The 14270-nt window shown below is 39.9% G+C and overlaps 1 protein-coding gene across 4 annotated transcripts in view; it reads left to right on the top strand.

Moving 5' to 3' along the window:
- The window catches only part of LOC140198411 (solute carrier family 45 member 4-like), a 71776-nt gene that overhangs the window by 38816 nt on the left and 18690 nt on the right, over positions 1–14270 (top strand). For all 4 annotated transcript variants that reach the window (XM_072259511.1, XM_072259504.1, XM_072259523.1 and 1 more), the window contains exon 3: positions 11808–11996. In XM_072259511.1, the coding sequence (XP_072115612.1) occupies positions 11808–11996 (189 nt within the window). The remainder of the gene's footprint in view (positions 1–11807; positions 11997–14270) is intronic.

The raw sequence follows: 14270 nt of genomic DNA, 5'->3' as shown, positions 1-14270 counted from the left end.
TTGCTAAAGGAACAAATAATCCTGTAGCTGCTAAGAAGTTTAGTGTTAACGAGAAATAAGTGAGAGTAGAGAAAGGCAGAGGACACGCTGAGGGAAATGCCAAAGACGAAATGTGCAAACTGCGGGAAAACATGCCAGTGGCCAGAACTGGAAGAAAAAGTTTTAGAGTGGGTGAATCACCAGCGATCGTCTGGATGCATTGTTACCAGAGAAATGATTCGAGTTCAAGCGTTGAAATGGGCCGAAAAGCACCATGAGGTCAGCAAAAATTTCAAAGCTACTCAAAGTTGGTGCACCTGATTTATGAATAGACATGATCTTGTGTTAAGACAAAAAACAAAGATTGCTCAGAAGTTGCCGAGCGACCTTGAGAATAAGATTACAGCCTTCCAAACATTTGTAATCAAGCATCGAAAGGCACATTCTTACCTGCTGTCACTGATTGGTAACATGGACGAGACACCAATGTTCTTTGACTTTGCCAGCAACCGCACTGTCAATCAGAAGGGGAAGAAAATAGTCCTTGTCAAAACAACTGGACACAAGAAGCAACATTTTACTGTTGTGTTAACCTGTATGGCTGATGGGACCAAACTACCACCAATTATGATTTTTAAAGAGGAAAACATTCCCAAAGAAACAAAAATTCCCGCAGGGTGTTGTTTACGTTCAAGAACGCGGCTGGATGGACGAAGCAAGTTGCTTGAAGTGGGTTAAAGAGGTGTGGCGTCAACATCCCAATGAATTCAAGAAGGAAAAGTCGCTACTTGTCTGGGACATGTTCAAAGCGCACTTGTCAGGTGAGACAAAAGCAGCATTGAAAGCTGAAAATATGGACATTGCAGTCATCCCCAGTGGTTTGACATCCGTGCTCCAGCCACTAGATGTGAGTTTAAACAAACCATTCAAAGAATTCATGCGTCGACAGTGGACAGTTTGATGACAACAGTGTGTACAAGTAAATTGAGAAACAGAATGTGTTTTATAGATCTTTTGTGTAGATTTCATAAGCATTTGTATTTTCTCTTGTATTTGACTCAAAAACAACCAATAAATACGACCTGTCTTCCGTGTATTCGTTTTTTCCAAAGTTGACACCTTCTGTATAAGTCGACTCCCTAATTTTAGGACCAAAATTTAGGGCCAAATTCTCAGCTTATACACCGGAATTTACGGTAAATCTTATTGTAATGAAGTTCTTCGAAACACCCATCAAACCTTTTGCTGCAGTCAAAGGACAGCAGTGACTATATCACATCCACTTAGGAGAGCGCCAACCACATCATCAAGAGAAATCAGCATCCTGGAGGCTTTGGTGTTACTGCTTCGTATCTTCTGTCCAGCATTAAGGTTAAAAAAAAATATGGTCTGCCGAATTGAGAAGCATCATGGACAAGCTCTTCTGTATTTCCAAGAGAAACTGGAGAACTTGGGCAAAACACTTGAAGAATATAACTTGCCGACACCAAGAAACGGTACAATTACTCAAAGTGCAGACAATCTGGAATTATTGCATGAACTGCAATACAACAGAGACGAACAGCAGGAATTTGTTTCACAGAAGGAGCCCCTATTGAATAATGAGCAAAGCGAAATATATATGTGTGCCACTGCTTGGAACGGAATCTCTCTTCAATTTTCATTGATGCACCAGGAGGAACGGGCAAGACATTTATTATCATCAATGTGATGCTTGCTAAAGTTAGGGGAGATGGAGGTGTTGCTATTGCTGTAGCATCATCCGGTATTGCATAAACATTGATGCCTGGTGGTAGGACAGTGCATTCAAGATTCAAGATACCTCTCAATGTCAATGAAGATGGCCTTTGTAATATCGATTTAAAAACACCACTGCTGCAAATTTACTCCGAAATGCGAGGCTTATTGTCTGGGATGAGTGCCCCATGATTAGGAGGGAGAGCTTCAAAGCCGTGGACCGGACTCTTCGTGATGTATGCGGCAAGAATGAGGCCTTCGGGGGTATTTTAACCATTTGCTGTGGCAATTTCCGTCAGCTTCTAGCAGTTGTGAAACAAGGAAATGATGCTGATGTGGAGAATTCATGCATTAAAAAAAATCCTACTTATGGAGAAGCTTCATCAAGTTTCAATTGAAGAGAAACATGCGATTGAGTGAGGGAGAAGGACAATATTCTGAATTCTTATTGGATGTTGGAGAAGACAAGATTGAGAACAATGAAAACGATGAAATCAAATTACCTGAAGGTGTGATTCTGCCAGCAGAAACTATGGAAGAATGTGTTGATTTCATCTACCCAATATTTGATAATCCTGCAGAACTGCTCTCGAGGAATTCTATCTTGGTTCCTCTCAATGAAATGATGCGAAAAATAAACTTCACATGTATTAGATGCTTCCCTGGAATTATGAAAGAATACTGTTCCTTCAATACCGTAGGTGAAGGAGCTAACACCACTCATTTTCCAACTTAGTCCTTAAACTGCTGGAGAACAGTGCAGAGAGAACAGGTGCTGTTTTCTCCCGGTAGGGGTTAGTTTTTAGTTCCAAGTGCTCCTGCCACGTTTTGTCTCCCTGCAACCTTATCCTTCAATCTCTTTGAATTATGGAGGACAGCATGTGTATAAGTGTCTCTCTCCAGCAGACTTCATCATGATCGTCATGACTCCAGTATTTCTACTATTTTTTAATGTTTCTTAATTGTACATATGAATTTTTTTGTGTTCTATCGCTGAGCCACAGTGAACCATCTGTTTGGCCTATCAGAGTTCTCTTTGAGAACTAGTTGAAATAATCAGCATTTCTGATCTGGCTATTGTTCACTATTGCACTTAATTTAAAAAAAATTAAATTCCTTGATTCGGTCGAACTCTCTGGATTGCCAACACATAAACTGGAATTGAAGAGGGGATCTCCCGTCATTTCAGTGAGGAACTTGGATCCACCAATGCTTTACAGTGGAACACGAATGATGGTGGAAGAACTGCATGACAATCTCATCATAGGAAAGATAAATGTTGGTGCGTTCAAAAATGACATTGTCATGATCCCAAGAATTACTCTTAGTTTATCAGAAGGGAAGGATGTCCCTCTTCAGCGGAGCCAGTTCCCGATACAGTCATGCTTTGCTATGACTATACATAAGGCACAAGGCCAAACCATGGAGAATGTGTTGACTTATCTGGAGAAACCAGTATTCCAGCATGGCCAGCCGAATGTGGCTTTAAGCCAGGGAAAAAGAAATGAAAACCTTAGAGTATTCTTGAAGGGTGGCAGATCAACCAGAAATGTTGTCATCAAAAGTGTCCTTTGTTAAACGAGGAAGAGCTTATTTGTCTTGCTACGCGTCTTTCTTCTTTAATAAACTGAGTTTTTCTTCTTTAGTTTCCAAAGCAAAGCGATAGCAATAGCATTCAGGGAAACTTAATGTTCATTCTGCTCACATCAGACTGCACTACCTTTCTCTGAAAGGGTGCCCCAACGGGTCACCCAGTTGTCTAGTCTGAATTAAAACTAAAATCTGGAAATACTAAGGTCAGGCAGCACCTGTGGAGGTAGAAATGGTCAGTACTCTGAGGCTAGAGCCGCCCACCAGGGTTAAGGATCCCAGACTTTAATACTAACTGCCTTTCTGCACAGCTGACACTAAACCTGCTGAGCACCCTCAGCTCACCCTGCCCCTATTCCAGAGTTTAGGAAAATATGGCCAATGCAGGCTTTGTCCTTTCAAAGTTTGCAGCTTCTTCAGAACAGTTTACTCTTTAACAGCACAACAGTTTACTGTGCACATTTATTTCGCTTGCAAGTTTGGAATTTCCTTTTCCTACTTTCTGTACAACCTGTAACAGTGATTTCTTTCCCGATGTGGGAAGACATCACAGCCTCAGTCACGGAGAGCATGTATTTGCACACAGCGTCTGTGACAATGGTTGAACCTTGTAAAATTGCATCAAAACACCCCTCCTTTCATACTCCATATCAACTGAATTAAGGGCCAGCCTTCCTGATTATTTACTGTACTGCAAGCCAAACCTTTGTTTCATGATGGGACTCCTGGTCCCTTTGAATTGCAACACTTGATGTTAAATTTGTGCTTACTTTCCCTTCATGTCCCTTGGCAGTCTATGTATCTTTCTAACAGCATCTGTTATATTTTCATCAGAGTGTCTAGCTACAGTGCACCCTGTCACTTCATCCCAGTCATGCACTCTTCTGTCACATCATGAGGGTAACAATATTTTCTTTATGAAAATTAGTACAGCAGATTTTTACTGAAGAATATTTTCCCTTCAATAATGAAGTGGTTGTTTATCCACTGCAATATGTTCCTTGTGAATATTATTTTAGCATTACTAAGATTTTATCAGTTTATGTCCAGCTTTGCATTCCATTAATAAATGCGGAAGAAGGTTGATTTTCCACATATTGATATTTTGGCTAACTTGCTTCTGAAGGTTGTGTCTAGTGCAAGTTAGTGATTTCTTTTCCAGAAGAATAATTATACATCTTCCCCAAAAGGCTCAATTTGAAATTTAGTACTTCTAATGCCTTCTGTTTTGGGAAAGGAATGAATAAATGTTTACAGTTGCATTTGCATTTGGCTAGGTCAGTAACAAGGTTATTTTGTTGTTTGCTTTTTGATTCCACAAGATTGGCATCCTGATTTTTTAAATATCACCTTTTCACTGATTTGTAGATTTATTCATCAAGTTTCTACATCGGATGCTGAAAACTGTTCTGTATTTTGCTTTCCAGCTGCTGTTAATGTATAAATAGGAGAGGAATTATAAGTTATTGAAATACATTGGTTAATTCCATTCAATAGTTACTTCTCAAATTTTTAATTGCACTAAATCTCTAGTCTCTGCCTTCAAATGAAATATTTACTGCCATCATGTGATCACTCCAGGTATGAAACTGGTTCAGTCATTATTCATCTTATGGAGTTGAGGCAAGAACTTCAGAGTTTTAAATCAACTCTGGTAACTTAATTGAATACTACGTATCAAAGCAACTTAGTGCCAGTGATAATTTTGAGGTGGTAAGAAGGAATTTTGCAATTGCACATTGTTAAGCATTGCCTTCCAGACACAGCTTGTATAACATTTCAAGGGCTATTACATGTAAACTATGTTAGGATGGAATAAATTGTAGCAGGAAGAGAATCAAGACCACTCAAGCCGGTCCACTGATGATGCAATAGCCTCGGCCCTCCACTCCGTCCTATCCCACTTAGAAAATTATACCTCATATGCTAGGATGTTCATCGACTTCACAACTGTTTAACATGATCATATGTAACAGGCTGAACTTACTGGGGCTCAACATCCCTCTCTGTAACTGGATCTTGGACAACTCGATGGAATGACCCTAGATAGTCCAAGTTGGCAGCAGTATCTCAAGCTCCATCATGCTGAGCACTGGTGCCCTGCAGGGTTGTGTGTTCAGCTCACAGCTGCTCATGCTGCTGACTGCACTGCCAGATCCAGCTCAAACCACATCAGACTTGGAGTGATTAGTCTCATCAGCAACAACAATAAGTCGGCATGTAGAGGGCTTATTTGATGGTGTGAGAACAACCTGAGCCTTGGGGCACACAAGATGAGATGATTGTGGACTTCAGGAAGGCACAGATTGACTACTCCCCATTGCACATCAATAGTTCTGTTCAGTGTCTCAAATGCGGACTCAGTTGCTCTTTACTCCAGTCCAGATGTGGAGATGGCCTGCTTGTCTATTTCAACAGGTAAACTTTGACAACCTTTGGATAGAATAGTTCTGTTTTCACTGATCACCAGTGGGAGGTTACAGACTTGAACATTTTGTATCATATATTTCTATAGAATAAACCATTACATTTCAGATAATGCTTTTGCAACAACAAATGATTTCTGATGATGCTCCACAGTTTTGGTTGGCATAATATGTTGCAATCACCCGCTCTAACAGAATTCAACAAAAATTGAAACTCCCCCTATCATTTATTGCCCTTTGTGTGGGCAGATCAGCATCCGCATTGGACACAATGAAGCAATGATTGTTGGAGAAAGAGTCAACAGTGCATGAGGCATCTGTTGTCACTGCTTCAAATATGTATGTATTATTCCATACTCTTGAACATTTACCAACTCGTCTGCTGAGAGATTGAGAGATCATCATTTGTGGATGTGGCTGAGTTCAGTACAGCTTAATTTGAAGGTAACGATGGAGAAGGGGGTGGGGAAGACTAGCAACAAAATCACAAGATTTGAAATTACTACATTAGTTAGGGGTTAGCATAGATACTTCGGAAGTTATCAAGACATGGCCCTGAGAAAATAGTAAGGTTCTGTGAGTCAAGAACTATGGGATGAAGGTGGGAAGTTGTATCAAACAGTTGATATGTGCACATTACATTTGAAGATGATCAAGAACATGTTCAGGGTGAACCTGAGTTTGTGTCAGAGGATTGGTTCTGTGATGCTAGGTGGGAATACCTGAAATTACATGGATGAAACTCACTGTAGAAGAAATAATGCATGTGAATCCAGGCTATCTACCTTTGATACTATGGTAGATTTTAAAAAATCCTTTAGCTGAGATTGTAGAAGTTAAGAAGTCCACTATGTTAACTTAAGTATGTTGCTTTTGAATATACAGTATCTAATGATATTGTTAACATGGGTTTCTTTTTGTGGAAAAGTATGGACTGTGCGTATACTCCTAAGATCTCTACCATGAGACTAGCTTTTAAACATCACTGAAGACAAACCTTATTCTGCAGTGAGTAACACAACAATGGGTGGTCAGATAGAACCTCCAACCATGTTCTAAGTAACAACCTGTGGATTCATCATAATAATTAAAATCTACTATTGGTTTAGATAGCGGGGGGGGGAACTAATGGAGCAGGCATTAGTTCGTCTTGCAGATCAATCTAATGTGGAGTATAGTGATCTTCTTGAGTTAAAGAATATGCACACTCCATTTTATTAGTTCTAGCTGATGTGCAACAACACACTACAATGGAGTAGGCAGTTTGAGAAGCTGCTTTCCTCTGCTGCTGGCACTGGGCTTCTGGGTATCTTTAATGCATAGCTCCCTGTGCCATTCAGTGTTGCTGCCGATGGTGAACTGTCTTCAGCTGAAAGATGGACCTTGGAGTAATGGAAAATAGATGACAAAAATAGAGAGCAGACTTTGGAATTATGTTCTGCACCTTGAAAATACCAGGTTTACTCATTTGAATCTGCAGAAGAGGCATCGTAGAATTAAAAAAAAAATTATGCTTTCCAAAAGGGAAAGTGGGAGAATGGATTTTAATCCTATTTAAGATTGAGGAAACAAATTGCTAATTTGTATCCTGTTTCTGCCTTTTTTTTACATTGCATTAACTGATGTGTCCAGCTGTTTCCTGTTCAGATATTAACTGTGTTCATTAGTACTGAGCTATCCACCTGCCACATATCTAGGGGCCAACAGGAAATAAAGCATTTCTTGTGCCAATAGGAAATGATATTGTTCTGACCAAGCTGTGAGGTGGACGGTAACGAGGAGACCGTCAGGCAGTTTAAGGTTGAGTCATTCTCTGTAAACTGAACGAACACAATGTGTTTTCCTGCAGCATGGATTTATGCTGATATTATTGTTTTCAATCAGTAAATTGATGCTCAATACAGTCAATACATTCCGTGTATGGTGTTGTGAGAAATGCTATTTTCAACTAATCCCACTACTTTTCAATTGTAGTAAAAGATTAGGCTTTCCTGTTTGTTATGAGTACTCTATTTCCATTAAAGTAATATAATTACCATGGAAGATCTCCAATAGTTGTTTTAAGCTGCTGCTTTACTTGTTTTTTATCTTAAAAAAATTTAAAACCATGGGAAATATCTATAGTGTTTTGAAGTAGAGTTGACTGTTTGTACAATGAGGACAGTACTGGAAGTTATGCAAGTTGGAAATAATTGTAATCAATGAAACTTAAGTTTTTGTTAGTAATTTGGAGCAAAAATTATAGGCTAGCGTAAAGATGGGAAATAGAGTTTATTATTTAGTACATAGCCTTGGGTTGTCTTGCTGGGCCTTCCATACAAAAATCAGAATCATTTTATTAGCACTGACATATGTCGTGAAATTTGTTTTGCAACAGCATTACACTGAAAGGCACAAAAATTGCTATGAGTTACAAAATAAATAGTGCAAAAGGTGAATATTGAGGTACTGTTCATGTTTTGTGGATAGATTAGAAATCTGGTGGTGGAGGGGAAGAAGCTTTTCTTAAGACATTGAGTATGGGTCTTCAGGCTCCTCTCATATACCACCATCCCAATGATAGTAATGCCAGGAGGACATGTCCCAATGATGGATCTGCCTTCTTGAGGCACTGTCTCTTAAAGATGGCTTCAATGATTGGGAGAGTTGTGCTGAATGGGACTGGCTACATTTACAACCTACTACTGCCTCTTGTGTATTGGAACCTCCATTCCAGGCTGTGATGAAACCTGTCAAATTACTCTCCACCATACATCTGTAGAAATTTACGAGTCTTTGGTGACACACCCCAAATCTCCTTAAACACTTAATGAGCTAGCACTGCTGGCATGCCGCCTTCACAATTGAATCAATGAATTGAATTGACTTTATTTCTTGTATCCTTCACATACATGAGGAATAAAAATCTTTACATTACATCTCCATCTAAATGTGCAATTATAGTAACTTATAATAATTTGTAATAAACAAAGCAGTCAATGTAATATAGAGTACACTGAAATCAGCAAATCAGTCTGATGGCCTGGTGGAAGAAGCTGTCCCCGGAGCCTGTTGGTCCTGGCTTTTATGCTGCAGTACCGCTTCCCGGATGGTAGCAGCTGGAATGACTTGGGTCCCCAATGATCCTACGGGCCCTTTTTACACACCTGTCCTTGTAAATGTCCTGAATCATGGGAAGTTCACAACTACAGATGCAATGGGCTGTCCGCACCACTCTCTGCAGAGTCCTGCAATTAAGGGAGGTACAGTTCTCATACCAGGCAGTGATGCAGCCAGTCAGGATGCCCCTGTAGAAAGATCTTAGAATTTTGGGGCCTATACCAAACTTCCTCAACCATCTGAGGTGAAAGAGGCGCTGTTGTGCATTTTTCACCACACAGCTGGTGTGTACAGACCACGTGAGGTCCTTGGTGATGTGGATGCTGAGAAACTTGAAGCTGTTTACCTTCTCAACCCCAGATCCATTGATGTCAATAGGGGTTAGCCTGTCTCCATTCCTTCTGTAATGCACAACCAGCTCCTTTGTTTTTGCGATATTGAGGGAGAGGTTGTTTTCTTGACACCACTGTGTCAGAGAGATGAATTCTTCCCTGTAGGCCACCTTGTTAGTGTTTGAGATAAGGCCAATCATGTAGTGTCATCAGCAAATTTAATTAGCAGGTTGAAGCTGTTTGAGCCCAGGATAGATCCTCGAAGATGTTGATGTTGATGCCCAGGAACTAAAATAGTGGGCTAAGATATTTCTCCTGTCGTGATATCCTGCAATAATCTTCCTTTGAGACTGGCACAAAACATCACACCTTTCTGAGCAACATCTGATTTTGTTTAGTTATATAAATTTCCATAAGATATAGGAGCAGAATTAGGCCACTTGGCCTATTGCGTCTGCTCCGCCATTTCATCATGGCTGATCCAATTTTCCTTTCAGCCCAACCTCCTGTCTTCTCCCTGTATCCCTTCATGCCCCGACCAATCAAGAATCTATCAAACATAAAAAGAATTGGTCCCAACACAGACCCCTGTGGCACACCACTAGTCACCAGCAGCCAGTCAGAAAAGGCTCCCTTTATTCCCACTGTTTGCCTCCTGCCTATCAACCACTGCTTTATACGTCCTAGATTTATTCCTGTAATACCATGAGCTTGTAACTTTTTAAGCAGCCTCATGTGTGGCACGTTGTCAAAGGCCTTCTGAAAATCTAATTGCACATCATCAACCAGTTCTCCTTTGTTGGTCCTGCTTGTTATTTCTTAAAAGAATTCCAACAGATTTGTCGAGCAAGATTTTCCCTTGATGAAACCATGCTGACTATGGTCTGTTTTATCATATGCCTCTGTTCCCTGAGACATTATCCTTAATAATCGACTCCAACATTTTCCCAAACTCTGAGGTCAGACTAATTAGCCTATAGTTTGCAAACATGAGGAAATCTGCAGATGCTGGAATTTCAAGCCTATAGTTTCCATTATTCTGTCTCTCTCCTTTCTTAAAGAGTGGGATGACATTTGCAGTTTTCCAGAACCATTCCTGAATCCAGTGATTCTTTAAAGATCATCAATAATGCCTCCACGATCTCTCCAGGTACTTCTTTCAGAACACTGGGATGTACACCATCTGGTTCCGGTGACTTAGCTACCTTCAGACCTTTCAGTTTCCCAAGAACCTTGTCTCTAGTTTTGTAACTTCACATACTTTGACCCCTGACACCTGGAACTTCCACCATACTGCTACTGTCTTCCACAGTGAAGAATAACGCAAGATGCTTATTCAGTTTGTCTGCCATTTCGTTGTCCCCATTACTACTTCTCCAGCATCGTTTTCCAGTGGTCCAATATCCACTCACCTCTCTTTTACACTTTATATATCTGTAGGAACTTTTGGTATCCTCTTTAATATTATTGGCTAGCTTGCTTTTGTATTCCATCTTTACCTTAATGACTTTTTACTTGCCGCCTTTTGGTTTTGAAAAGCTTCCCAATCCTCTAACTTTCCACTTTTTTTTTGCTCTATTATATTCCTTCCCTTTGGCTTTCATGTTGGCTTTGACTTCTCTTGTTAGCCATGTCATCTTTCCTTTAGAATACTTCTTCCTCTTTGGGATGTATATATCCTGTGCCTTCTGCATTGCTTCCAGAAATTCCAGCCATTGCTGCTCTGCCATCATTCTTGCCAGCATTCTTTTCCAATCAGTTCTAATCAACTCCTCATGCCTCTGTAATTCCCTTTACTCCACTGTAAAACTGATGCATCTGACTTTAGCTCCTTCTCAAATTTCAGAATGAATTCAATCATGTTATGATCACTTGCCCCTAAGGGTTCTTTTACCTTAAGCTCTCTAATCAATTCTGATTCCTTCTGTGCAAAAGCTTTACAATTTGTCTTTTATTGTCATTAAGTTGAATTGGGTTGGTCGTGATTTTGATTGAGTTTTTTTGCAATAACTATTTTTGGGTTGATGGGCAGCTTTCATGGTGAATAAGATAATCAGTGGTATTTGCTTGGGGCAGTATGGAGAAATAAAATGATATCTAGAACATGAAGAAACAAATGGTTAAATGTGTTTAAGTGTATTTGGATATCAGAATGATACAGCACAACAACACATCCTCAGCCTACAAAATCTGTGCTAACCATCTATCACTCATATCTGCACCACCCCCATCATATTCTCCCCATATTCATATTTCTCAAGGGGCAAACTACAGTGGTTAATTCCCAACCCATAAGAGTTTTTGGGATGTGGGAGGAAAATGGGTTATCCAGAGGAAACCCAAGCAATCACAAGTACCTTGCCTCACCTTAGCAAGTACCAATTTATGTTCCTTTGGCAGAAATTCCTGTGATAAACACAGATAGAGAAGTGACGTTTTGAAGTAATTAAAAGCCAATTTGTAGGCAAGAATTGAAATTGTACTTTAAAACAAGGTAAGCTTATTTGGATCACTATACATGAAATTGAATGTGAATTTAAAAAAATGTAAAATTGTAATGAAAATATTTCTATCCAAGCATTCTATTGAATGGTTTGTTTCTACTTAAAGCACTACTTAAGAAGTTTCAACTGTCTTCTCACAGGTCTTCCAGAACAATACTACAGCCTCACCTGGTTTCTAAGCCCAATCCTGGGACTGATCTTCACTCCTCTGATAGGTTCTGCTAGTGACCGCTGCACTTTGAGCTGGGGCCGCCGCCGGCCCTTCATCTTAGCTCTTTGTATTGGAGCCCTCTTCGGAGTTGCCCTCTTCTTAAATGGCTCCCTCCTAGGTAAATAATGGAATATTTTGCAGATATTTTCATTCATATCTTGTAAGAGCAAGCAGATTATTCTGGATTTGTATGTGTTAGGCCACAATTTAAGCATACTAGTCGCCATGTTACATGAAAGAAGTGATTACACTGCCATGTATGTTTCTCCAAAGAGTAATAACATAATAGAGCTGATTTAAGCCATGTTAAGCATGACTTGCCAACTAAATCTGGTTCTCCCTTGTACAATTTGATTCTGCATTAAAAAATACAAATATTAGAGTCGGGATTTAGACAATCTGATTGAGAAGCAACAAGAGAAAGACTTGAGGAGTTATGGGCTCTACTTGGATTGCTGCTTAAAAGACAACTAGATTTTGCTACTGATATGAAAATGCATTGTTAGTTTGCATGGGAAGAGTTGTAGCAGATAAATTTTAAATATAAAGTAATATATTCTGTTTCCTGTACCTTCCTGAAAATAAACTGGGCTATAAGAGCAAAAACTTGCAAAATTACTGGTTTCAGCGAGGGAAGTAAAAAATGCTAACAGGGCATAAAGTGGATGGTATGGATTTAGTGGGCCAGAGGTTCTGTTTTCTGTGCTGGATCTCCATGACTAAAAGGGAAGTGAGGAACATATGGTGTCAGAACATCATTATTACAAGTGGTTGAGGCAAATGGTTTGGATACATTACATTCTAAAGCAAGCTAGATGAGTACATGAGAATAAATAAAATGAAGAGATATTGAAGTACTAAAATGAGGTAACTGGAAACGATGTTCCATGTAGCCTGTAAACATCATACATTAGTTGAGTAATTTGCTTCTATGTTTCTATTCTATGCAAATACACAGGCTCTTTTTTTATAATTTGCTCTGATACTAAAAGTACTAAAAAGACCTGTATTTTCAAGTCCTTGTTGGCCTTTTTCAGACTGAGCAGCAAATGGAAAGTCCTTTTTTTAAAAAAAAAAGCTGATACAATAATTTTTCTCTAGGTTTTTATCTAAACAATTTTGCATATTTTCTTGCCTTAATTATTTTAGCTATGATTTCCTTGTTTATTTTTAGTTATTCCTGGTTAGCACTTTCCACAACCAGTGATCATTACAGTAAATTGATGGCTTCTTCCCATGAAGCCAATTATGTATTCACTTAGCCAGCTCTTTCTAAATCCCATGCAATCTAACATTCCTGACTACCCTTCCATGTGGGACTTTGTCAAAGTCTATATAGACATTGTCCATTGCCTTGCCCTCATCAATCCTTTTGGTTATCTCTTCAAAAAAAAAGTTAACAATTAAGTAATAATTTTCAACACACAAGGTATTGCTGACAATCCTTAATTAATCCTTGTCTATTCAAATGCTGGTGGATCACATCCCTAAATCCCCACCAGTAAATTATCCATCACTGATGTCAGTTTTCACCAGCCTTTAGTTTCCTGGCTTGTCTTTGCTGTCCTTCAATAATAGTAGAACATTTAGTGACATTCCCGTCTTCTGGAACTTCCCTGGCTGAAGGTGATGCAAATATCTGCAAAGCCACCACTATTCTTTCGTAGTTTTCCGCAATGTCTAAGGATGCACTTAGATACCATCTGGCAGCAGAGCAGGTCCCCAGTGAAAGTATCTTTAGGTAGGGGTGCTTCCCCTGTACATTGGGGACCTGGAGTGGAAGGTGTTGCATCGGGCAGTACCGTGCAACAGATTCTTGAGCAGATTCACTGACACCTCATCCAGCTGTCCATTATGTGGGCAAGAGGAGTCAGTGTATGGAACGTTAGAGGTTGCAGCCGCTCTTTGAGTTTCTCAGGGTGCTGCTGCTGAGGTTCTGGCTGCACTTTAATCCCGCGCTTCTCTTGTACGGGCACCCAGTTCGGAAGGGGGTGGGGCGTGACGAGGATCTCCTGGTGGGCTTGGTCCTGGACCTGGCCAAGATGGTCTAGGCGGTGGAGGGTGCTGCCCGGGCTGGCTGGCTGCCTACCCCTTTTCCGAGGATATGTTCCTGCCCGGCTGTCCTTGGAGAGGGAGCACGCTATCGCAGCGGGGACATTTGGGGACTTCGGTGAGCAGTGGTTCCCCTCCCCCCCGTAGTATTGACTGTTTTATAGACAGTAATAACCATATTTTAATTTGAGTATACATACTGTCTTGTAAATATTGATTGTCTGTGCCTTTGTGTATATTTGTTGTGTATGTATATATATATATATATATATATATATGTTATAAACTTTTATAGTTTTGTTTAAACAAAAGGATGCACTTAGAGTTGTAGAGCTACACA

This window comes from Mobula birostris, chromosome 1 (assembly GCF_030028105.1).
Source record: "Mobula birostris isolate sMobBir1 chromosome 1, sMobBir1.hap1, whole genome shotgun sequence".
Classification (NCBI taxonomy): domain Eukaryota; kingdom Metazoa; phylum Chordata; class Chondrichthyes; order Myliobatiformes; family Myliobatidae; genus Mobula; species Mobula birostris.
Note: the sequence above shows the minus strand (reverse complement) of the source record. Positions and strands in the feature narration are given on the sequence as shown.